The sequence below is a fragment of the Trichechus manatus genome, unplaced genomic scaffold (assembly GCF_000243295.1).
Source record: "Trichechus manatus latirostris isolate Lorelei unplaced genomic scaffold, TriManLat1.0 scaffold00007, whole genome shotgun sequence".
NCBI classification, from domain to species: domain Eukaryota; kingdom Metazoa; phylum Chordata; class Mammalia; order Sirenia; family Trichechidae; genus Trichechus; species Trichechus manatus.
Window position 1 is genome coordinate 26,067,291 of NW_004443943.1, and position 26,707 is coordinate 26,093,997.

Genomic DNA, 26,707 nt, shown 5'->3' on the forward strand with positions numbered 1-26,707 from the left:
AGCTGACACAACACCAACAACCATACCTCAATAGAATTCCATACAACTTATTTACATAGTCCCACCCAATCATTGTGTGAAAGTCACAAAGACTATGGCTAGAAGGGCCATATTAAGTAATTCACTGCACCACAGCTGGTATTATTGGTTTCCTAACTTTTTAAACTGCAGGCTCTCGACTCAGACCATATCTCCGACTGGGCTCCACCACCCATTAACCATGTGACCTTCACAAAGATACCCAATCTGAGCCTCAGTTTTCTCATCTACTGTGAGGATTAAAAGGAATAATGGATATGTAGCTCTTACTAAGGTACTTCTTATTGTTGTGTGCCGTTGAGTCGATTCTGACTCATAGTGACCCTATAGGATAGAGCAGAATTCCCTCACAGGCTTTCCTAGGCTGTAATCTTTATGAGAGCAGATCGCCAGTTCCTGTCTCCCTCTGGCACATAGTAAGCACTCAACGAATGTTAATAGATTATATTATTAGGAATATTATTAACACATTGTCATAATTTTAAAAGGAGTACAAAAAAGAAATAAAAGACACAAAATATGTTTCTCATGTTCTTTCTAGTGTATAAATTCTTTGATCTGCATTAGATTTCATTTTTGGGGGTAGTCTTCAAAACCTCTCCTCTCTAACAGGTCCCACTCTTGTGGCACTTTGAACATCTCCTTCAAAAAATAATTAATTAGGTAGGTAAGCAATTTAGGGTAAAATTTCCATCCTCGATAGAATCTAAGCTCCATTGATCGCAAGGCTGGTATACATCTATGCCCAATATCTAGCATAGGACCTGGCACTTCGTTGATTAACAAGTAATCATTGAATGAATGAACAAGTAATTAAACAAAAATATTTCAGTCTATACGTTCTGAAATAACATAGTCATGAGATTGGAGGCAAATATCTTTCCTCCATCTCTGAGAAGTGAAAGGCCTTGCCCATCTTATAAGCTAGGAAGACTGAACATTCAGATTCTGAGGGGCTATTTTTGGCAGCTGTCCCTTACTAGAATCACACTACCTGAACCTGTCTCGGGAATTCTTGCAGTTACAGCAGAGCTCTGGAAACCCTGTACTTTTCCAGAACCTCCTGTCCAGTAAAAGTATTCAATCTCTCTAGATTATCTTCACCCAGTGTACATTAGCTCTTACTCACTGACTCAAGAAAGAGGTAGGGACATTACAACTGTCCTTCATTTCACAGATGAAAAAATGGGCCCAGAAAAGTGAATTGACTGTCATAAATGTTGTTGTTGTCGTTAGCTGCTCTTTGTCGCAACCCCTCACACGAGGCACCATCTGTCGCAGCGGCGACGGTTGTCGGGACGGCAGAGACAGTAACCAAACACAACTCTTACAGAGAAGTGGGGCCAGGAGGGTCACTCTGAGGAGTCGACCCCGGCTTCAGTCCCAGGAATTTATTTATAGTCAATACAGCAAGCAGTGAAGCAAATAACAGAACAATGGGCTTTGGGTGCGGGCAAGGGAGAAGGAATTCAGGTAAACAAGCCAATCAGTAAAGGGACAATAGGTTTGGGAAAACAAGTCATGACAAGTCTCAACATGTTGGGGACAAGTCGCAACATGTTGGGGACAAGTCGCAACATGCTGTGCAGCATAGAGGCCTGTGGGGGCTGCAGTTGTCAATAGTGCAGCCATGTTTAAATGGCATATGTCCCCACAGCCCTTGAGTCAGCCCTTGACTCGTGGCAACCCCATTCACAATGAGATCTGAGCATTGTAAGTGTAACACTGGAACAACTGGGATAGGATCATTCTTAGAGTTCTCTGTTTCTGTCTCCATGAATATCATAAATATCATTCAAATAATGGAATAGAATTATTCATGAACAATTATGCTTATGAATGAATTTTTTATTACTTTGGGGAAAATGCTCTTGATACAATGTTAAGTGACAGAAGCAGATTAGAATTGTATGTATAATATGCACTCAATTACAAAATTTATAAAAATGTGGGAGAACGTGCGTGTAGGGGTGTATGTGTGTGTGTATGTTTCAATTATCTACGTAGAAAGTAAAAAAGGAAGTGTGCCAATACATTAACAGTGTTTAATCTCTGGTTGGTGGGGTTTTAGGTGATGCTTATTTTATTTATCCTTTTCTGCATTTAAAATTTTTTCAATGAGCATGTAATACTTTATAATCAAAAATTTAGTTTTTCAGATTTTTGATATAATATTTTTGTAAGTTTTTATTTGGTGTTGCTCAGCTGTGAGGGGTGGGGAGAGCATCAACCCAGAGTCCAAAGAAGTTCTACCTGAACTTCTACCTGAATAATCATTTAACCTGATCTGTAAAATAGATACAATTATATCTATTTCATAGAGCTATTGTGTGCATATAATAATGAATATGAATTCCTTTGCAACTGTAAAGATTTATAAAAATGTTAGGTGCTTTTGTAATGATGATAAAGTCCTCCGGCCTAAAAGAGATGGGAGGGCCCCTGGGATAACAGGTCCTGTGCTGACAAGTTTGGGGTGGGAGAGGAGAGAAACTTAAGTGTCAGGAGAAAAGTGACAGCTTTTTTTGCCAACACTTGAGAGAAATAACCACATGCCTGCTCCCACTTCTCTCTTTCCCCTATATTTGCAATATCTGTCTCAGTGTTCTTCCTTCAGATTAAACCTTCTTTCTGTCTCTGTAGCAGCCCATACAAGAGAGCTTGTAGTGGATGGGATAGAGTACATTTTAAGGCAATGGCAGGTTTGTGTCACTCCCTGCAGAGTGTGAAAGGCAACCTATGCAGGAATGTGATCAGCAGTCTACCAAGGCCTTCTGGTCCTAACCACAAAGGGGCTATTTCCACCTGGGTTAGAAGAGTTTGGCATGGAAAAGAAGATAACTTTTAGCTGGGACCATTTATATTGGGCCTGATCCTTTACAAGGCTTTCTCAACGATTATTCTTGGGGGTCTCACAAATTCTATGGAAAATAAGATTTCACACACAGCAATGATTTTTTTTTTTTAATTAGTCAGAGGTGACAAAGATAATATGTGAAATTTTGTCACTTTTATATTTCAAAAAGTAATACAGACGTATGGCAATTTTCCAAGAGAAATGGAAACTTATGCTCACACAAAATCCTGCAAATGAATGTTTATAGCTGCTTTATTCATAATTCCTAAAAGCTAGAGACAAATCAAATATTCTTTTGGTGAATAGATAAACTGTGGTACATTCATATAATGGAATACTATGCAGCCATAAAAAGAACTATTGATAGACACAACTAGTACGAATCTCATATGCATTATGTTAAGTAAATAAAACCAGACCCAAAAGACTACATATTATAGTATTTGATTTATACATAGATACATAAATAGAATATAAGTGGAGCCCTGGTGGTGGAGTGGTTAAGTGCTTGGCTGCTAACCGAAAGATTAGCAGTTCGAATCCACCAGCAGCTCCTTGGAAACCCTGTGAGGGCAGTTCTACTCTGTCTCATAGGGTTGCTATGAGTCAGAATCAACTCTACAGCAATGGGTTAGAATATAAGTAGTTCCCAGAAGACAGGATGGAGAGAGGGATTGACTACAACTAGGTAGTAAGAGAATTTTGGAGGGTGATGGAAATATTCTTGTGGTGGTGGTTACAAAAACATTCATTTGTCAAAATAGTACACCAAAAGTGAATTTTATTATATTTTACTGCATAAATTGAAAAATAAATGTATATAAATAAAATTAATCACTATAGGCCACGGTAGAGTCAAACAGTATAATGAATTCAGTAAAAAGTCTCCCTCCCAGATCTAGTGCTGTATTGCAGTGGTGGTTACATAAATCTACACAAGTAATAAAATGACATACAACTATACACATACATTATACCAACATCAGTCTCCTGGTTTTGATAGTGTAATGTAGTTAAGTAAGATGTAACCATTGAGAGAAACTGGGTGAAGGGTACACTTGATCCGTCTGTAATATTTTTGCAACTTCCTGTGAATCTGTAATTTTTTTTAGTCTCTCTCAACCAAACTTCCAGACTCTAGACCTGTCCTCCAGAGGCAACCACTATTAGAAGTTTCCTGTGTATCCTATGCATATTAAATCTAATTTCTGTGTGTGTATAAATTTATACACAAATATTTGTAACACAAATGGTAGCATATTATACATACTGTTCTGCACCTTGCTATGCTTCAGCTATTATTTTGGGGATTTTTTATATCACACGTTTCATAAATCTATCTCATTCTTTTTTCCTGCCGCATAGTATTTCATTGTAGGTACGTTCCCTGTTTATTTCAATAGTTTCCTACAGATAGACATTTAGATCTTAATAAGGAATTTAAGTAATTTGGACATTTTTACAACATGAAAGTTCAGCTGGATTGAGACCAAACACTAAAAGCTCTCACAGATTCAAGACTTGCTTCCAGAATCTCTTTTCACCAGAAAGGGGCACACAAATGGCAGAAGAACATATTCCTATCAGAGGTGAAACGCTGGGAAATTTTCCCGGCCAATGGGGGAAGCCGTAGGGCCAGCAGGGAATTACTGCCGGGTAGCAGTTCGTGGAGGGGCGCCCTCCTGCTGGATTCGGAGGCCTTTTTCCAAGCCAAGTCCTCCCCGTGCTGCTGCTCAGATATACTGAAGTGTGTCAGGGATACGTTCGGTGCTGTGATGCGAGGCCATTCCGGCTCCTAGCACAGACCTCCTGCCCAGGTGGGACCTGAGCTCCACGGTCTCCAACCCACGCGCGCAGGGCGCGTACACGTGGTAACCCGCCTGGGGCCGGGTTCCCGGCTCCGGCTCCTCCTCTCTCCAGCTCTTGCTCTGCTTTCTGCAGTATCACGTGCAGCTGCGCCGGGTGCAGGATGGCGGCAGCGGCGGTGGGTGTCAGGCTCCGGGACTGCTGCAGCCGGGGCGCCGTCCTCCTGCTCTTCTTTTCCCTGTCCCCTCGGCCTCCGGCCGCGGCCGCCTGGCTACTGGGACTACGGCCCGAGGACACCGCGGGAGGCCGCGTGTCTCTGGAGGGGGGCACCCTACGCGCGGCTGAAGGCACCAGTTTTCTCCTGCGCGTCTATTTCCAGCCGGGGCCCGCGGCGCCCGCCGCGCGGATCCCTGCACCCACCCTCTCCCCGGGGGAAAACGGCACCGGCGACTGGGCTCCGCGGATCGTGTTTATCGAGGAGCCCCCGGGCGGCAGCGGCGTGGCGCCCAACACAGTTCCCACGCGTCCCCCAGGGCCGCAGCGCTGCCGCGAGCAGAGCGACTGGGCGTCCGACGTGGAGGTCCTGGGGCCCCTGCGCCCCGGGGGTGTGGCGGGCTCGGCCCTGGTCCAGGTGCGGGTGCGGGAGCTGCGCAAGGGCGAAGCGGAGCAGAGTGCCGTGGACGGTGGCGGGAAGCTCTTCTCGCTGTGCGCCTGGGACGGGCGCGCTTGGCACCACCACGGCGCTGCCGGCGGCTTCCTGCTGCGCGTCCGGCCGCGACTCTACGGCCGGGACGGTGATCTGCTGCTCCCCGCGTGGCTGCGGGCACTCGGGGCGCTCCTGCTGCTCGCCGTGTCTGCCCTGTTCAGCGGCCTGCGCCTAAGCCTGCTCTCGCTGGACCCGGTGGAGTTACGGGTGCTGCGGAACAGCGGCTCGGCCGCCGAGCAGGAGCAGGCGCGCCGCGTGCAGGCCGTGCGCAGCAGGGGCACCCATCTGCTCTGCACCCTGCTTCTGGGCCAAGCCGGAGCCAACGCAGCCCTGGCCGGCTGGCTGTACGCCTCGCTGCCGCCGGGCGTCGGAAGCACTGGGGACGACTACAGCGAGGCAGGCATTCACTTCCCGTGGCTGCCGGCGCTCGTGTGCACCGGCGCCGTGTTTCTGGGCGCCGAGATCTGCCCCTATTCGGTGTGTTCGCGGCATGGGCTCGCCATCGCCTCGCACAGCGTGTGCCTGACGCGGCTTCTGATGGCGGCCGCCTTCCCCGTGTGCTACCCGCTGGGCCGCCTGCTGGACTGGGCGCTGCGCCAGGAGATCAGCACCTTCTACACGCGGGAGAAGCTGCTGGAGACGCTGCGGGCTGCAGACCCCTACAGTGACCTGGTGAAGGAGGAGCTCAACATCATCCAGGGCGCCCTGGAGCTGCGCACTAAGGTGGTGGAGGAGGTGCTGACCCCCCTCGGCGACTGCTTCATGCTGCGCTCTGACGCTGTGCTCGACTTCGCCACGGTCTCAGAGATCCTGCGCAGCGGCTACACTCGCATCCCGGTGTACGAGGGCGACCAGCGGCACAACATTGTGGACATTCTGTTTGTCAAGGATTTGGCCTTCGTGGACCCGGACGACTGCACCCCTCTCCTCACCGTCACCCGCTTCTACAACCGGCCCCTGCACTGCGTCTTTAATGATACTCGGCTGGACACAGTGCTAGAGGAGTTTAAGAAGGGTGAGCAATGGTTTATTTCCTCTTCCAACTCTGATCCCCGTCAAAGGTATTAACCTTTCATAACTTTGGGAGGTTTCAGGTACCCAAAGTAACTTCTCTCTTGTGGTACCCAAGACTCAAAGAAGGCCCTACCTCATGCCTTCCCTGGCTGTTCTCATCTCACTTCTCCCCACGTTCTTTGCAGCTGAGCCCCAGGCCTCTTAACATACTTGGAACGCAGATGCTCCATATTCCTCATTCATTCTATTCCAACAGTATTTTTTCAGAATCTGCTGTCAGATATTGTGGAGGCTGGACTCTGGGGATGGCCCTTAAAGGTCTTGGAACAGCTCCCCACCCATTACAGGAGGCTCCTCTACAGGTTCCTCTAACAAGCAGCTTTTGCTTTAAATTCCTCCCAGAGCTGGAAGCTCACCATTTGCAGGGCAAACTAACTCCATTGCTGGACAGCTCCGGCTGCTGACACAATCTTCCTTACCTAGAGCAGACATCTGCCTCCAGGGCTTCTCCCTGGGTCCTAGTTCTGCCCTTTGAATCACATAGAGTAAGTCACACCTTAGAATTCTTCCCTCATATTTAACGTCCATTAGCCATTCATTCAACACACATCAAGTTCCCAGGTTGGGGATTAAATGTTAAGTAAGGCAGTGGGGTCCTTGTTCTTCTGAAAAGTGTGGTCCCATGAGGTAGGGTAGATCTAGAGCTGAAAAAATATTCTGGGGAGAGGGGACACTGGGACATTTGCATATCTGAATAAGTGGGGCTTCCTTCAGAGCAATTACCAGCCCCTTAACTTCAAGCTTGATGCCATGCTTATAGCATGCTTACTTCATGTGTGGGGTTTGTCTTTGGAAACTGTCTTCTAGGGTTGAGTATAATTCACCCAAGAAAAATCAGCCTGGATGCTTTAGAGCCAGTCCTCTTGGCGTTACACAGTTTGACTGGGCCCCCTAGTTCACTAGATTTGGCCCAGAAGGACCCTTGGTTGTTTTTGAAGATCAAATCTACCTTCAGGAGTCACCACTGAGAGCATCCAGAAGACTTTCTCACAGACCCTGAAAGCAGTTTCACAAATGATTTGAGAGCAGTGACATGGTTAAAAAAGTGTAGAACCTTCCAGAATGACTATTTTGAGAGAGACACTCATCTGTACATATGAGTTGGCATGTTTATTAAAAACAAAATAAATCAATCTCCTAGCATTAGAATCAGGCTTCAAATGTAGCCCCCTGTAACTAGCAGGACTCTCGTTTGGGTGTTTTTGATATATTTTTTTTTTTTTTTTTGTCAAAAATTCAATCTCATTAACTTTAGATACTCTTTAGGTTTTGCATACAGTCTTCTTTCTGCCACAATATTTTTAGTCAAGTGAAATCATGTTAAACATCAAAGGAAAGCCTGGCAAGGGGTAAAAAAATCCTAAAAGCTACTCTCAGCCTCAGATCTGGGGAGAGAACAGACCTAGACTTTGCATTGGTATCATGAGAAGGGGAGGGGAACTCGTTTAGCCCAGTTTGGTCTACTGTCTCACCCTCTTCTGTCTCTGCCCCCCAATCGTTGCCTGACTAGTTCCCACTGGCCTCTGACATTCATCTATCCACTCTTAAAATTATTCTTACATTTTATGTGCCCTTCAGAAGGAAGTCTTGAATCTGGGCGTAAAAGCCATGAAGTAACAATAATATTACATTGATCGTTAAGATAGAGTGCAGTTAAGATAATCATTTTCGTGTGCTGCTGGAAGACATTTTTAATGAAACTCCTGTGAACTCATTCATTCGTTAGTATTGAGCATCTATACAGTGGCAGGTGATGGGGAGACAAGAAAACGAGACTGCCTTCAGGAAGGTAACACCCTAGCGGGCATGCAGTGTTAGAATAAGAGCAGTCAATAGAAGCAGGAATTGCGGCTTATTAACCTTTGTATCCTCAGCACCTTGCACAATTCCTTACACACAGTAAGCTGATCGGAAAATTCAATATTCATCTGAAATGAGTCCTTGTAGAATTTCTAAATCTGCTCTGAAAAAGACTTGTTAGTATCTTATTAACAGTTCGTAGTTAGGTAGATCACTAAAGAGAAGCAGGCCAGGTTAAATCTCACTACAGTGAGCACCGTGCCAGAGAAGGGTTGAGCTAACAAAGATATTTCCATGATACTTCAGAGCTTGCTGCTTACTCAGAGTGTGGTCAATGGACCATCAGCATTGTGGTCACCTGGGAGCTTATTAGAAATGCAAAATTTCAGCTCCCACCCTAAATCCACTGAATGAAAACCTGCATTTTAATAAAACCCTAGGTGATTAGTGTGCACGTGAAAGTTTGAGAAGCATCAGTTTCAGAGACCCTTTATTAACAATGCACTGTAGATCTCCTTAGGATAGAAGTAAAAGAAATAATCAAGGTGAGTGTTCTCAGGCTCCAAGCCGTCATAATACAGTGGTCGTTTTTTTAGTTCTGTTTGCACCACTGGTTAGGAGAAGACAGCAGAGTTGAACTTCTTTTCTTTACCTTTAAAAATAACTTTTTAAGCAAGTCATAATAGCCCTTCTGTTTCCCTCACTTCCTTGCATCTCAAGCAACTTAACCACCTAAACAGATCCCTTAGGAGGTAGGAGAGGAAAATGGTAGTGTTAATAGAACAACAGCTACCGTTAATTGAGCAACAGCTGGTGCCAGGCACCATGCCAAGCCCTTTACATACTCAGAACAATCCTCCCGGGTAGGTATCATTAACTCCATTTTACATATGAAGAAACAAAAAGTCAAATCAATTACTTGACTGGCTCAACTTTCCATAGCTGATAACTGACTGAATTGTGATTGGAACTAGATCTGCAGACCCCCAAAACCTGTTTTGTTTTGTTTTTTTTTCACTACACCAGTCTGATTTAATCCCCCCAGAACTCCTGGCACCCACAGGGTTCAGAGCTAGCCTTTTCACCTCTGACTTGCTGCACATGGCTGATTCACCTCTAACTTCTGCAGGTTAGAAGTGTAGCTTTTATGATTACAATCATTGCTAACATGCATATTTCACTCAAAACATTTCTGCATTACAGTTTCTTACCTGATTCTCATCACAACTTTGCAGAGTTACAGGTAAGACACCTGCTCAAACTCATCACTCAGCTAGTATATTCCAAGGCCAAGATGCAAATCCAGATCATGTGACTCCAAAGCCATTTGTCCATTTGGGGTTTTATCTCTGTCCATCTTATGAGTTACATGTCTTTAGAAGTCGGAAAAGGAAGAATGGCCTTTCCAGCCAGCATGCTAGCTTGACAAAAGGGAACAGTGTTTCTCTCTACTGGACTGTGAGTTCCTTGAGGGCAGAGAATGAATCTTATTTACCTCTGTATTCCCAGGACTAGCACAGTGGCCGTCATGGCTAGGGGATGAATAAATATTTATTGAATAAATGGTTTTAAATAGCTAACTTCGACTATATTTCTATGCTTGAGCGAGGCCAGCCCTAAGTACTGAATAATTAGTGTTGTTCCATTGACCACAATGAATCTTTCCTCTTCCTCCTCCTAGGTTTTCTACCCCAGTTAGTGGCACAGCTGTGCCCCCAGTCTCCCAGGCTGGAAACTTCTCCTTCCATCCCCCACCCTCATCCTGTTAATTACCAGAGTCTGGCAAATATTACATCCAAAATATTTCTTGAATTTTACATAAATGTACATAATTATTATACATAGTTCAGTCCACTGTTTCTTCCACTTAGGTTGTTACTTTATTCAACAAATAGTTATTGTGAACCTATTGTTTAGGCACAATGGAGAATACCAGTATAGTCCCTGTCTGCATGGAGCTTTTGGTCTATTCCAAGAGACAGAAATTAAACAAAAGGGATAATGATTAAGAGGTTGAGCTTTGGTGCCAGACTGCTTGAGTTGAATCCTGGTCTTGGGCAAGTTGCTTAACCTGTTTATGTCTGTTTCATTAGCTGTAAAATGAGGATAATAACAGTACTTGCTTATAGGTTTGTTTGAAATATTAAGTAAGATAATAAAACATTATACTGCTTATTTAGTGCCTCTCCTGTAATAAATGCAAGTAAGTATTTAAAAAAACGAAACCCATTGCCATGGAGTCAATTCTGACTCATAGTGACCCTATAGGACAGGGTAGAACTGCCCCATAGAGTTTCCAAGGAGCTGCTGGTGGATTCGAACTGCCGACCTTTTTGGTTTAGCAGCCAAGCTCTTAACCATGTGCCACCAGGACTCCAAATAGGTATTAGCTATGATTATTAAACACAAGTCTATTACTCACTTGTGCAAATGCCTCCTAAGTAGTTTTGCTCCTTCAAATTTCAGTCTCCCTCAAATCCATCTTCTCCAATGCCGCTGCAGTGATCTCTGATAATACCACTGCATGCTGAAAACTCTTGTGTAGCTCTCCACTGCCTGCAGGGTAAAGTCTAAGCTGGTAATGCCACCTGCAGTGCCTTCATGACCTACTCCCTACCCTCCTCTCCAATCTCATCGTTTACCACTCCCTGCCACACCTTTATCCTCAGGCAGTACCGAACTGTGCTTTTTCTTGCCTATGTCCTTTTACTCATGCTATACTCTCTACCAGAAATACTCTTTGCCTGACTGACTAATCCCTACTCCAGCAGTTCCTTTAACACTCAGCTCAAGGACCACCCTCTCTGGGGCATGTCTCCTGAAAACCCCGTTTTTGGCCAACTTAATTGCTCCATGTATATATCCCTGTTGCTGAATAAACAAGTTGTATTGTCAGTATAGGAGCCCTGGTAGCACAGTGATTAAGCGCTCAGCTTCTAACTGAACAGTCAGTTGTTCGAACCCAGCAGCCATTCCGTGGGAGAAAGATGTGGTGGTCTGCTTTTCTAAAGACTGTCGATCTTGCTGTGTGCCGTCTAGTTGGTTCCGACTCACAACGACCCTCTGTACAACAGAACGAAACACTGCTCGGTCCTCCGCCATCCTCACATTTGCTGCTATGCTTGAGCCCATTGTTGCAGCCACTGTGTCAGTCCACCGTGTTGAGGGTCCTCCTCTTTTTTTGCTGACCCTGTACTTTACCAAACATGATATCTTCCTCCAGGGGCTGGTCCCTCCTGATAACATGTCCAAAGTATGTGAGACGAAGTCTCGCCATCCTCGTTTCTAGGGAGACAGATTTGCTCATTCTTCTGGCCTAGGAAACCCTATGGGGCAGTTCTACCCTGTCCTATGGGGTTGCTGAGTCAGAACCAACTTGACAGCAGTGGTTTTTTGGGTTATTATCAATCTTTGTTTAAAAGTGCCTCCACCCATATAATGAGTATCTAGAGGACAAAAACTGTCTTATTTATCTTTGTGGTTCCAGCACTTAACAATGGATATGCTGCATAGTAAACCCATTGCCGTCGAGTCGATTCTGACTCATAGCAACCTTATAGGACAGAGTAGAACTGTCCCGTAGAGTTTCCAAGGAGCACCTCTTGGATTCAAACTGCTGACCTTTTGGTTAGCAGACATAGCTCTTAGCCACTACGCACCAGGGTTTCCATGATACATAGTAATTCTTCAATGAATGTTTGTTGAATGACTAAATGAATGACTGAGGGAGTTAACCTTTAATATAATGAACTCTAGTAAATGAATCATTAATTGTCTCTAGGCCAATCATTTTGGACCATGTAGCAGAACAAGTCAAATTTTAAACATTAGAAGAAAAATGTTTTGTATATTGTTTCCCTGATTCTTTGGATACATGTATTTGTGCCAATAATTATTTCACTCTTTTCATGTTTCAAAGCCTGTGTTAAGGATTAGTGTATGAGATACAATCCCTGTTCCCCCTAATTTTCGGTAATATTGCAGTTCACAAGTCATGTCTTGGTATATAAGTATATGGGTAAGACAAACCTGTACATAAACCATTAAAAGGAAAGTGCTATAATAGAAACATAAAAATGCAATGGGAACATGGAAGAGAGAGTAACTATGGTTAGGTGGCGTATTTTGCTTTTATAAAGTTTTTACTGAATTTTATAACTTTCTATACTGCATGTTCATTATAGAAAATTGAACAATACAGAACCGTAGAAAAAAATAAATACAAAATCACCTGACATTAATCATCCAATAACTGATAATAACAGAGATAGTAACAATTTTACTATTTTGTCATTTCTATTAAAAATATGTTGCAAAACATGTATATTGTACATAACAATGATCTTAATCAAATTCTTTGAAATAAAGGGGAAAAACCCACAGTCCTACCATTGACCACAAATAAAATACCCTATTCTAATTCCAAGAGTGGTTTTCTAATATGATGTTATTATTTTCCTACAGTCTTCTCATGGTTGAGTTCTTTTTTTGGGAAGACTGATTTAATGAGTAAGAAGCCCTGGTGGTGCAGTGGTTAAGCACTCAGCTGCTAAAAAGTTGGCAGTTCGAACCCACCAGCCATTCCTTGGAAGAAAGATGTGGCAGTCTGCTTCAACCCCATAGGATTTCTAAGGCTGTAAATCTTTACAGAAGTAGACTGCCACATCTTTCACATAGTGGCTGGTGGGTTCCAGCTGCCAGCCTTTCGGTTAGCAGTCAGGCACCTTAACCAGTGCACGACCAGGTCTCTTCAAAAAGTTAAAAGTTACTACTCTATATATTCGGTTGGTTTTAGGAGAAAACCAACCCCCTGTATAGACAACAGGGGGAAGGGATAAAGCTTTGTTTTTAAGTCAAAGGCCTCTGGCACCACAGCTCTGGTGTTTAAATCAAACACCTTAGCTCTGCTGGGTTAGTAACTCCATCTTCCTAAAGAAAAAAGACAGCACAACCTGAGTAATTCCAAGTTACTCTATGTGTAGACTAGCAGAGCCTATTGCCATTTTCATAATCAGCCTTTGCTCATTCATTGATTTATTCATTCAGTAAATCTTGAACTCCTGCTTTGGGCCAGGCACTGTGCTAGGCCCTGGGATTACAGTGGTGAACAAGACAGACGCTGATCAGCCATTATGGACCTTGAAGGTGTTTGCTTCCATCTTTGGCCCAACCACATGTGGTCTGTTGCCTAAGGTCCCTCCAACCAGCCAGTAAGTGATCCTGGTGCAGACATACAGTGTAACCTTTTCACTGAAGAATAATCTGGTAGAAAATGTCATTGTTTTACTTTATCATTCCAAATTCTGGTATGAGCTCTTTTAGCGGGAAGAATAATTATTCCATTGCTTCATTCTATAAAAACCTGCCAGAACGTTAGTGCTACATTCTTTGTCTTCCATAAAAGAAACAAAAAGGTATTTTCACTCAGTTGGTATAATTAGATGCAGTATACTTTAAAATGTGTTAAACATTGCTAAATAATTAGTAAAACTTAGAATGAGATGTTTACCTTCTAAATAATAGAGCAAACGGTAAACAAGTACAGGGAAAAAGAACAAAAGGAAACAGTGAAAATAATTGATTATATAAAGTAGTAAAATTGTGGGTTTATTTTTCTTTAAAAATTTTCATTATGCTTGTTGTAATATTGTTTTAAAATCAATATTTTTTTTCCAGCCTGGCAAAAGAAGTGCCAGGTAGCAATAGCATCTGAGCTGGACTGCATCTGCGCTGGACGGGGACACTGAAATACCTGAGAGAGAACCTAACTCTGGTTTCTCTTTTTTAGATTTAGTTATCTTTTCCAGAGGATAACAACCTTCGTTGTCACACTTTTTATCTTATCTAAACCCCACAGGCTGCAGTTAAATTCTGTTTCCTCTTTTTATCATACCTTGTGAGTTCTCTTTTATTTGAAGAATATCGTAGTTCACCTCAATTTCATTTTTTAACAACCAAATGTATTTGATTGTGTTTCTATCTCCCTTAAAGCACTTAAGTGACTCAGAGGCAAGGTCTGTGGGTTTTCCTGGGACTCTCTTGAGCTGGTTTACCTCTAGGGCCATGTTTTGGGACCCCTGGACGTATAATAAAGGAGCCACGGTGGCACAGTGGTTAAAGTGCTTGGCAGTTCGAACCCACCAGCTGCTCCACTAAAGAAAGATGTGCAGTCTGATTCTGTAAAGGTTTACAGCCATGGAAACCCTATGGGGCAGTTCTAATCTGCCCTGTAGGGTTGCTATGAGTCAGAAACAACTCAACAGCAGTGAGGTTTTGTTTGGGACCTACAACAACTCTCAACCTTTCTTTTTAATTTTCTGTTGTCTGTTCCTTTCCAAATTGAGGTTCTTTTTTTTTTTTTTTTTTCCTTTCCTATGTTGAATGATCATTATCCTGTGTCAGGCCTGTGCCAGGCACCGGGGATAGCTACAGTGTGAACAAGACAGATCTCATTCCGCTTTCTTGGTGCTTGCTGTCAAGTAGGGAGATAGACATTAACTGATAAATAACAAACTGTGATAAGTGATTTGAAGAAAAAGCATAGGGAGCTATGAGAGCATATAACAGGGGCCCTGATCTGGTCTTGTGGGTGAGGATAGACCTCCCCCTTACCCAAGTGATACTTGAGCTGAGCCCTAAAGGATAGTTCACCAGGAAGAGGAAGAAGAGTTTCCCAGGAGAAGGGAGTAGATGTGCAAAAGCTCGGAGGACGGAGGGCCAGTGTGGGTGCCATGCAGAGTTTCTGGGTTGGGTAGCATCCATTCAGAAAAGTGCCACCTCCACCAACCAACCCTCCCTCTACCCCCAGCAATTATGTATATTATCTGGGCAGCTCAGTTCAGCAACATTGACTGAATGCCACGGTACCAGGGCTTTGACAAACAGACGTGGGCATAAGTTTGGGAAAGACCCTGCCCTCGAGGAGCATGAAGGGAGGAAGGGCCCTGGTGGAAATGATGATACAAGGAGGCTGGGGTATAGGCAAGAGCATCCAGACAGCATGTGTAGGTGAAAGGAGAAGGGAGAAATAATTCCCTAGGAGCATCTGGGAAAACTTCTTTGAGGGAAGTAGAATTTCAGCTTGGCCTTGAAAGGAGAGGGACTCTGATAAGCAAATATGGAAAGAAAGGACATTCCTGCTGAGGCAGGAGCTCGAACTAGAAAAACAAAGGCAGAAAGGGAGCCGACACTATATCTAAATGCTGCTTTTCTTCCAGTAAAATAGGGAACTAGGTAGAATGAGGTAATTATCAAAAATAATTTTTATTCATCTCAAATACCAAAGCTGTATATTTTAGCCATTTTGATGGTGCTATTTCTAAAATGTTTTATACCCATTCTTTCCTGCCTTAACCAAAAAAGACCAAATCCATTGCTATCGAGTCAATTCTATCTCGTAAAACCCATTGCTTTGAATCAATTCCAACTAAGTGACCGTACAGGACAGAGTAGACCTGCCCCACAGGGTTTCCAAGGCTGTGATCTTCACGGAAGCAGACTGCCTTATCTTTCTTCTCTGGAGCAGCTGGTGAGTTTGAACCACTCACCTTTTGGTTAGCAGCTGCGTGCTTAACCACTGTGCCACCAGGGCTCCTTTCTGACTCATAGCAACCCTATAACAGAGGATCTTAAATATAACTTAATCTTTTCTTGATGACACAGGATCATGGTCATGAGAATGTAGCTGTTTTATGCTGTATTATAAAGCAGTTCTCTGTCTCCTTTTTTTACTTTTCTCTGTCTTCTGACTGTTAGCTATCAGTTCTCTTTGAGTTTGCCTCAAGCAAATCCTGGTCCCCACCCGTACTCTTCACAAAACCACTTTTTGTATATATCTCACTTCCGGTTTCTATTTAACTGAGAAACCAAGCAAATACACATGTTGAGAGTTGTGTGTCTAGTATACAATAAGCTGCAATAAATATTGGTTGAAAAAACGATTACTTAGACTTCGACTGAGAGCCTAGGGCATGGGGTTGGTGTTGGGACCTAGGACAGTTACTTCTCGGGCCAAATTCAAAGCTATGCAAAATCAGCCCTCGCATAGTGGATGGTTATTCTGCTATTTTTACAGTGCTGCTTAGCAAGCCAAACTGCCAACCAGCTTATATTCTACTGACTAGCAACTATTTTTTCATGCCCTGGCGGTGCTGGTTACCATGGTGCTCTGGATGACACATTTGGCTTTTTTATAATTGCCTTTACTGGCTGAAGACATTTCTTTGTGATAAATGTGTTGGTTACTTGATTTATGATGAAGTGGAACAGAACAATTGCTACAAAACTGCAGCTTTTTTTTTTTCTTTTAACTAGAGGAAGAGTTTGGTTAATTCTTAATCAAGGTGGATTATTGTAGGATTCACAGGATAACATCTTTGTGTTTCTCTTCCTAATGACTTGGTAGAGAGTGATTTGAGTGGATTGTATAGATGAAAACCACCTTGCCCGTGTCAGTGTCTTTTTCTCCCATTCCAGTGGAGTTCTTCGATGTTGAGATATAAACATTAGGAGTTCACAGCCCTTTTCGAGCACAAGAGGCTCTGACTATTGGTACTATTAAAATTCTGAGATATCATATATCATCACCAAGAAGCATCCTGTAAAGCCAGACTTTTCATAGCCCAGAACTGTTTAGACTTAAAAAGTATAGGGTTTTAGCACTAGCAAAGGAACTGTGGAGATCACCTGGGTCCATCCTTTAATATTTTTTCCTTCCCCCAGCTCCTGGTAACCTCTAATACACTTTCTGTCTCTATGAATTTGCTTATCCTAGATGTTTCATATAAGTGGGATCATGCAAGATTTGTCCTTTTGTTTCTGGCTTATTTCATTTAGCAATATGCTTTCACGGTTCATCTGTGTTGTAGGATATACCAGAACTTCATTCATTTTATAGCTGAGTAATATTCCACTGTATGTATATACTACATTTTGTTTATGTGTTCACCTGTTGATGGACACTTGCATTGTTTCCACCTTTTGGCTTTTGTGAATAATGCTGCTGTGAATATTGGTGTGCGTGTTCCTGTTTGTGTCCCTGTCATGTGGTAATTCTATGTTTAACATTTTGTGGAACCGTCAAACTGTTTTCCACAATGGCTGTACCATTTTACATTCCCACCAGCAATGTTCAAGGGTTCCAGTTTTTCCACATCCTCACCAACACTTGTTATTTCCTTTTTTTTTTTTTTTTATTAACAGCCATCCTAGTGGATGTGAAGTGGTATCTCACTGTGGTTTTGATTTGCATTTCTCTAATGACAAATAAGGAGCCCTGGTGGCGAAGTGGTTAAGAGCTCAGGCTGCTAACTAAAATGTTGGCAGTTCAAATCCACCAGCCGCTCCTTGGAAACCGTATGGGGGCAGTTCTACTCTGTCCTGTAGGGTCATCGGAATCAACTCGATGGCACACAATAACAACAACAGTGATGATGAATAATGTTGAGCATTTTTTTTCATGTGCTTATTGACCATTTGTGTATCTTCTTTGGAGAAATGTCTCTTCAAGTCCTTAGCCAATTTTTTAATTGGGTAGTTTGTCTTTTTGTTGTTGAGTTGTTGGAGTTCTTATATATGCTTGATATTAAACCTTTATCAATATTTTTTCCCATTCTGTGTGGTCTTTTCACTTTTTATAATGTCCTTTGATGCACAGAAGGTTTTAATACTGATGAAGTTCAGTTTATCTGTTTTCATCCATAAATTTTAAGGTTGAGAAAACTGAGGCTCAGAAAGGACAAATAAAAAAAAAAAAATAGCAGTGATAATCCCTTATAGTTGCAAAGCCTTTACATTTCCAAAGATCTTTCCAAAACAGTGACTCATTTTGTGCTCACTACATATGTGAGGTCAGTATTATTTATCGCCATTTTGTATAGGAGGCATTTGAGATCTGGAGACACAAACAGCCTGTTCAATGTTAGTGACAGAAATGGAACCAAGAACCTACATCTGCAACTTGCTGCCCCAGACCAAGGAGCTGTGGGCATAGTCCGAAAGACCTGGGCTCAGATCTCAGCTCCTCCATTTACTAGCTTTGTGACTAGGGCTACCACTCTTGAGTCTTAGCTTCCATGGGAATAAGGACACTATGTTGCAATTTTACTGTGAAGGCTAAAGATAATGTATACAAAGCACTTAAGACATACCACCGTTTGCCTCTGACCTCACTGATCTTGTTAAATAATTTGTGTATAGCTAGTTGTCTTGTACAACAAGTCCTTTCTCTGATCCAGCCCATATTTCTGGGCCGTCTTGGGTTAAAAGTATCCAGTCTTGTTTAGTTGGGTTTTGAAGATTTCCACAAACCCTAGCCAGGGTGGATCCTATTGAGTTTCCTGAGTTCAAAGTTTGGCTGTACCATTTATGAGCTCAGTATCCTTGGACCAGTTATTTTCTTAATAGGGAGTAAACGCAGTGTATATGATAAAGTATTGGAAAAGATGGCAAAGTGTACACCAAAAGCCAGGAGGACCTTTAATGCCAGGATGAAGAGTTCAGAGATGATTCTCCCTGGAAACTGGCACATGTTATTGAGATGAGAGTAATCTGGTAGATGCGGTGTTTGGGGACAGTTAATTTAGATTTAGTGGATAGGGTAGATTAGAGTAGGAAAGACCAAAAGGAAACTTGGTTAGGGTATCAGTACAATCATTGAGGATAGGATAAGGCTATGGAAATTAAGGACTATACATTTGGCAATTGGAAGGGGTAAACATCTCTGAGACTTTGTTACTTTTCCGGACAGTCGTTCACAGTCTCCTTTACTGGTCCTTCTACATCATATTCACTGATGTATCCTCAGCACCTGGAACAGTACCTGAGCCATAGAAGGTGATCAGATATTTGTTGCACGAATGTTGAATTTCCATGACCTCTAAATGTGGGAGTGACTCAGAGTCAGTGTGTGGATTCTTCTCTTTTCTGTTAATCTTAATCCCTTGGTATTTTATTAATTCTCCCAAAGATATCATTAACCTGCACTTTAGACTTCTGTTTCCAACTGCCACTTGACATCTCCGCTTGGAGGTCAAAAAGACCTCTCAAACTAAACCTGCCTGAAACTGAGCTCCTGCTCTCTTTGCCAAACCTACTCTTCCCAGAGTCTTCCCAAACTCAGTAAATTGCAGTTCCATTCTTCTAGTTTTTCAGGCCAAAACCTCTTTCTCTTCTGTGCCACATTCAGTCCCTCCTGTAAGCTAGAGAATCCAACTACATCTCACCACCTACACTGGCACCATACTAGTCCATGCCACCAGTCATATATTACTTGCATTCTTGGATTATTGTCAGAGCTTTCTAACAGGTTTCCCTGCTTCTGCCTCTGTCTACTTTTGTTCTACTCTTAACACAGCAGCTAAAGAGATCCTTTGAAACGTTAAGTCATATCGTGTCACTTTTTTGCACAAAACAAAACCCCACGATGGCTTTTTTATCTCACTCAGAGTAAGAGCCAAAGTCTTACTCTGTCCCTGCAAAGTCCTATCCCATCTGCATCTCTCCCAGCCTTTAACTTCCCTCACCTTGGCTACTACTACTACTACTACTTCCCTCTTGAACATTCTACAACAAGCACACTGGCCTCCTTGCCATCCCTAAAGCACATCAGTTACACTCCCAACTCAGGGACTTTGCACCTTGTTCTACTACAAGGATATCTCCCTAATCTCTTCTCCCAGATATCCAAGGGACTCTCAGCCTCACTGCCTTCAGATCTTTATTCAAACATCAGCTTCTCAGGGAGTTTGTCCCTAGCACCCCCTATCGAAAATTGTGACACTACTCACACTTTCACACACTCCTTTATGGTTCTTCCCTGCTTTGCTTTTCCCCTTAGCACTGTGCTATATGTTTTACATATTTATCTAGTTCATTGTCTCTCACTAGGAGCCCTGGTGGCAGAGTGGCTAAAAGCACTCTGCTGACCAAAAGGTTGGCAGTTCAAACCCACTAGCTGTGCCATGGGAGAAAGAAGTAGCAGTCTGCTTCCATAAAGATTACAGCCTTGGAAACCCTATGGGGCGGTTCTACTCTGCCGTATAAGGTCACTGTGAGTCGGAATCCACTCGATGACAATAGATTGGATTTTTTGGTATCTCTCACTCCCATGTAACTAAAATGTAAGCTGCAGGAGGAAAGTGACTTTTGTTCATTGTGTTCATTGCTGCATTTCTAGTACCTATAGCTGTGCTCAGCATGTAGTACGCATTCAATAAATACTTTTTGAAAGAATGAATGAAAGAAAGAAGAATTGGAAGAATGTGAGGACTTTTTCTAAATAGGAGCAAACGAAAAGAAGGTAAAAAATGACTCCTAGGCTATGGCTCTGGGTAAGTAGAAAAAAAATTTCTTTTTTATGGTTTTTTTATTGTGCTTTGGATGGTTTACAGAGCAAATTAGTTTCTCATTAAACAATACACATATTGTTTTGTGACATGGTTGCCAACCCCATGACATGTCAGCACTCTCCGCTTCTCAACCTTGGGTTCCCCATTACCAGCTTTCCTGTCCCTTCCTGCCTTCTTGTCCTTGCCCCTGGGCTGGTGTGCCCATTTAGTCCTGTTTTGTTTTATGGGCCTGTCTAATCTTTGACTGAAGGGTGAACCTCAGGAGTGACTTCAGTACTGAGTTAAAAGGGTATCCGGGGGCCATACTCTTAAGGTTTCTCCAGTCTCTGTCAGACCAGTAAGTCTGGTCTTTTTTTGTGAGTTAGAATTTTGTTCTACACTTTTCTCCAGCTCTGTCTGGGACCTTCTATGGTGATCCCTGTCAGAGCAGGTGGTGTGGTAGCCAGGCACCATCTAGTTGCTCTAAACTGAGTCTGGTAGAAGGCTGTGGTAGTTGCGGTCCGTTAGTCCTGTAACTAATCTTTCTTTTGTGCCTTTGGTTTTCTTCATTCTTCCTTGCTCCAGAAGGGATGGAACCAGTGGAGTATCTTAGATGGCTGCTCACAAGCATTTAAGACCCCAGATGCTACTCACCAAACTAGGATGTAGAACATTTTCTTTATTAACTATATTATGCCAGTTGAGCTAGATGTCCCTTGAGACTGTGGCCGCCAGCCCTCAGCACAGTAATTTGGTCCCTTGGGGAGTTTGGATGTGTCAGTAAAGCTTCCATGACCTTGCCTTGGTTAAGTTGTGTTGACTTCCCCAGTATTGTGTACTGTCTTGCGGTAACTAGAAAATTGATAGTGCCATTCACTGTAGTGAAGAGGGAGGAAAAGCTGGGATAGTAGGTCTTGAAGATGGTGAGTTCCTATTTGGATAAGTGATTTTGACAAGCCTGTGCTTACCCTTGCTTACTGGGTAATCCATCCCTGTTAGGGACTGTAAATTTGAAAAGAAGCTTTGATTCTGTGGGAAGGTGCTGTGGGATTGGGCGAGAGAGAGATGCCAGCCATACCTAGAAGCAGAATCTTTGATGTGGTGAAAAAATGTGAAATTGTTCACTATAGATGATCTGGTAAGCAAGGTAAGCACCGTGCTTACCTTGCCTGTTGGATAATCCACCCCTGAGTGATGATGATATTTAAAGTGATGGGCTCTATTGAGATTTTGAATCGAGAGAGGAGAGAGAGAGAGATGAGTGCAGAGGATTAAGGACTGGAGCAGAGATTCTTAACTGCAACTGCACGTTGGAATTACCTGAAGAAATTCTAAACATCTAATGCCTGAACCATGCCCCAGACTAATTAGATCAGAACTTCAGTGGGTGGGGCCTAGGCATCGATAGGTCTTAAAGCTTCGCAGGTGATTACAATATGCAGCCAGGGTTTAGAATCACTGAGCTAGAGTCTTTAATAAGTGCCTATCTCTAGGTGAGGAATGAGGATAAAGTAAAGAATCTACAATGGAAGCAGAAAAATACCACTCATACAGATAAGAAAAGCAGAATAGTCTTGACCAGTTCTTCTCACACTCTAACATGCATAAGGATCATCTGGAGATCTTGATGAAATGCAAATTCTGATCTAGAGAGCTGGCGGGAAATTCTGCACCTCTCGCAAGCTCCCAGGTCATGCCGTTGCTTCTGTTCCAAGGACTACACTTTGAGTATCAAGTGTCTAGAGCAGTGCTTCTCAAACTTTACTGTGCATTAGAATCACCTGGAGAACTTGTTAAAATGCAGCTCTCTGGACCCCACCCAGAGATCCTGATTCTGTAGGTCAGGGTGAAGCCTGAGAATTTGCATTTTGAACAAGTTCCCAAGTAATGTTCATGCTTGCTGCTCCAAGGAACACACTTCAAATAGTAGAGCCACTAAGACCAAGATAAGCAAAAGGAGGCACTCAGTACTGTCTTCCAAATGAATAAAAGATGCTGCAGGGACCCAGGGAGGAGAATGTAGCAAAAGCCACTGTACTCGGCAAGCTGAAGGTCATAAGTGAGGCAGAAACCATAAAACCATAAAATGATTTCTACTTTCCTTAGTTCCCAATTTCCAAGAAGTACACTTTCCTCTTCACTTCTGTATCTTATCTTGGGAACATTTACTTTACCAAAGTGCTGTAGCTGTTTTTGAAAGAGAGAGAAAGCAAATCAATTATTTTGCTTCCCCCCCCCCCCGAAGTATAAGAGGTATGCTAAAAAGGGACCTTGAGAACTCTTGTCTGTCAAGGTACCTAAACAAGCAGATGAGGCTGTATTTATTAAAGACCTTTGGAGGATATTTCACTTCTTCAAATACCAATTACAGCTGTGATGTCATTGCCTAACTTTCTAGCTGTTAAAACAGGATTTCCAAGCTCAGCACTATTGACATTTTGGGCTGGATAATTTTTTGTCGTGGGGGGGCTGTCCTATGAACTGTAGGATGTTTAGCCGAATCTCTGGTCTTAACATACTAGATACCAGTAGTACCCCTTCCCCCAGTTGTGACAACCAAAAATGTCTTCAGACATTGTCAAATGTCTACGGGGGGCGGGGGTCACCACCAACTGAGAACCATTGCTTTAAAGGCAATGTCTGAAAACGTAGTCACCCTTCTAATCAATCTGACTTGTAGTTCGGGTATGTTGATACTAGGTGGTAATGTGATAGAATCTCATGCAGAGCACTAGTAGTAGCCAGTGCTAGGAATGCCCTTTGGATTCTTGGGGCAAAAGAAAAGCCTAGTTTGGCTTTCAGTAGTGGGAAATTTTATTGACGTCAGACATCTAGAGTTTAATAGATAGTGCAGTACCTCAAGCCTGTCTCACAGGTGATTGGTACACAAGAAACCCCTGCTCAAGCCCAGCATTAAACAGTCAGTAAGTACTTTCTGCTCCATGTCAACAAATTACTACAGCTGTCCTTTGTGCCAGGAGGTTCTTTCCTGTCTTTTTGTGAGTAGTTAGCATCTTGTGACCCTCAAACCAGGTGCACTGAAGGGACCTGGATTTACTAGACATCTCAGGGCTTGTTTCCTTTCCCCATTAATGGGTCATCAGACAATAACCCAGAGGGCCACAGAGCCTCCTTATAAATCAGTGCTTCTCAAACTTTAGCCTGCATTAGAACCACCTGTCAAAACCTGTTGCCATCGAGTGGATTCCAACTCACAGCGACCCTATAGGACAGAGTAGAACTGCCTCATAGGGTTTCCAAGGCTGTAATCTTTACAGAAGCAGACTGCCACATCTTTCTCCCGCGGAGTGGCCAATGGGTTTGAACCACTGACCTTTTAGTTACCAAACGAACACTTAACCACTGCACAATGCCTCCTTCAGAACCACTTGTAGGGCTTGTTAAAACTGGGGCTTTGAACCGGTTCAGAATGGTTCAGTAATTGCCAGTGTAAATGAAGGCAGCATAAGTGTTGCATAGCAACCAAATCAGCTGCCTGTGGGATTTTGACATGAGTAGGAAACAAACGGCAGTACCCCACTCAGAGATGGCAGCCGACCTTGGATTATTGGCAGGACTGTGAAGAGGGACGCACATTCAAAGCAGCAAGGTTGGCCGCCATCTTTGAGCAGGGCACCACTGTTTGTTTCCTACTTGGCTCAAAATCCCACAGCAACTGATTTGGTTGCTATGCAAGGTATATGCTGCCCTCATTTACCTCAGTAATTGAATCATACAAGTTGGAAGCTCTGGTTAAAACACAGATCACCTGAGCCCCAACCCTAGAGAATCTGATTCATTAGGTCTAGGGTGGGGCCCGAGAATTTGCATTTCTAATTTGTTCCCAAGTGTTGCTGATGCTGGGACTACAATTTCAGAACGACTGTTAAAAACCAAGGTAATGTAAGTACAGATATATGTGTGGACACAATATATTCGTAGAAGATACAGTTACATATACTTCTCAGATATAACCAAATACCTTGCAAGAATGATTTTCTGGGTTTGAAGGCTTAGGAACTTGGTCTTGTGGGACAGCTCAGTCAATTGGCATCACAAAGTTCATGTTCTGCATCCTAGTGAGATGAATAGTGTCTGGGATCTTAAAAGCTTCCAAGCAGCCATCTAAGATACAACTATTGGTCTCTACTCATCAAGAGCAAGAGAGAAAAAAGAAAAACCAAAGTCTCAGAGAAGAAACTAGTCTACAGGGCTAATAGCCTACATGAATCATGGCCTTATCTACCCTGAGACCAGAAGAAGTAGATGGTGCCTGGGTACCGTTACTAACCCTTCTGATCAGGGCCACAACAGATGGACCCTGACAGAACAGCAGAGGAACAGAACTCAAATTCTTAAGAAGTCCAGACTTACTGGACCAGTTGAGCCTAGAGAATTCCCTGAGACTGTCACCCTGAGATACTCTTTAAAACTTGAACCGAAGCTACTACCCCCAGAATTCATCTTTTAGAGAAATAATGGATTGGCACACAAAATAAAGGCTATTATCTGTGAATATGGTGCTCCATTAAAAAACCGTCTCTGTGAGACCAAAGGGTCAACAATTACTCTAAAGCAAAAATGAGAAGATAAGGGGGCAGGGAAACTACAGTACTGGAAACGGAACAACCAGAACGTAATTAAAGAGAATGTTGACACATTGTGGAAAATGCAACTACTTTCACTTAACAATTTGTATAGAAATTGTCAAATGGGAACCTAGTTTGCTTTGTAAACTTTCACCTAAAACAGTAAAATTTATATGAAAAACAAAAGTAACAGTTCTCAATCTTGACTGAATATTAGAATCACCTGGGGAATATTTTTAATTATTAATGCCAAGGCCTCACCTCAAACCAATGAAATCAGAATCTCTAAGAATGGAATCCAGTCTTTGGAATTTATTTAAAGCTTGTAGATTAGAAAGGTTATTCTAATGCACAGCCAGTGTTACGAACTATTGAGCTAGGTGAAATGCATTCCAGTGGAGTGGAGGTTCTCTCCAAGTGGCCTTGTTTAATAGAGGAAAGATGGAGGGCTGTAATATGACTTAATCCTGGCGCGGTATGACTCTGACACCTGATGTTTCAGAAGCCCATATTACTTTCCCGTTTCCAACCAAAACCATCCTAACTCTGTGGCCCAAACAAGGCTCAAGCCATAGTGTGTGTTCCCTACTTTGTGTCTCACTGGGTGTGGACAGCATTGGAGCTAGAGATTGTAAACCAGAGGCTGGGAGGAAGTAGTTAAGGCTTGAGGGAACAAACCAAGGCTTAAGGAACCCACAGCTGCCGGAACTCAGGAAGAGCAAGTGTCAGCAAACCAAGCCATCAGAACAGGGCTGGGCTTTTGCAGAGGCTGGACACCAGAAACATGGCAGGGATTCAAGCCAGAGGCCAGAGAGTCTGCATTGTCCGTTCAAAAGTAGGACACCAGTGCATCCAGAGTAAAGTATGTTCTTTACAACTCAGAGATAGAAGCAACCTTTATTTTTAGAAAGCACATTGCCGTAAAACTCACTGTTGCTTTACCTTTCAACTCAGCCCAAAGATTTTCCATCTGTTGATGTTCGGTGCCACAGTAGTATGCTCAAGAGACGTGAAAATACCTCATAAAGTAGCATTCAGTGTTTTCTATTTAAAGAATTACCTTTTGCGTCTGCTCTAGCTTCATGATTGCAGTCGGGTCGATTCCTACTCATAGCGACCCTATAGGACAAAGTAGAACTGCCCCATAGGGTTTCCAAGGAGCAGCTGATGGACTCAAACTGCCGACCTTTTGATTAGCGGCCGTAGCTCTCAACCACTGCACCACAGGGCTCCGTGAGATAAGTGACTATGAGATACAATAGGCCTTGGAATTAGCAGGCTTAAAGTTTGTTACTTTGACGATTTTTAGCAACTGGAAGGATGATTTTGCCAGTGCCCAAGTTGATTTGGACCTGTCTTAAGACTGAAAGTGTGCAGAACAGGTCGCTTAGCTTGGTCTGTTCCTCAGCATCTACAGCTCAACATGACTTTTCTGTTTGCCACATGTCCTCTTGTTTGTAGTGTTGATTCTAAAGGAATACAGTTGTCTCTTTTTTTTTTTTTTTTTTTT

At 43.0% G+C, this 26,707-nt stretch overlaps 1 protein-coding gene across 1 annotated transcript in view; it reads left to right on the forward strand.

Moving 5' to 3' along the window:
* The first annotated feature begins 4,865 nt into the window (after positions 1–4,865).
* CNNM1 (cyclin and CBS domain divalent metal cation transport mediator 1) overlaps positions 4,866–26,707 on the forward strand; it is a 63,659-nt gene continuing 41,817 nt past the window's right edge. The window contains exon 1 of the mRNA XM_012557885.2: positions 4,866–6,423. Within this exon, the coding sequence (XP_012413339.2) occupies positions 4,866–6,423 (1,558 nt within the window). The remainder of the gene's footprint in view (positions 6,424–26,707) is intronic.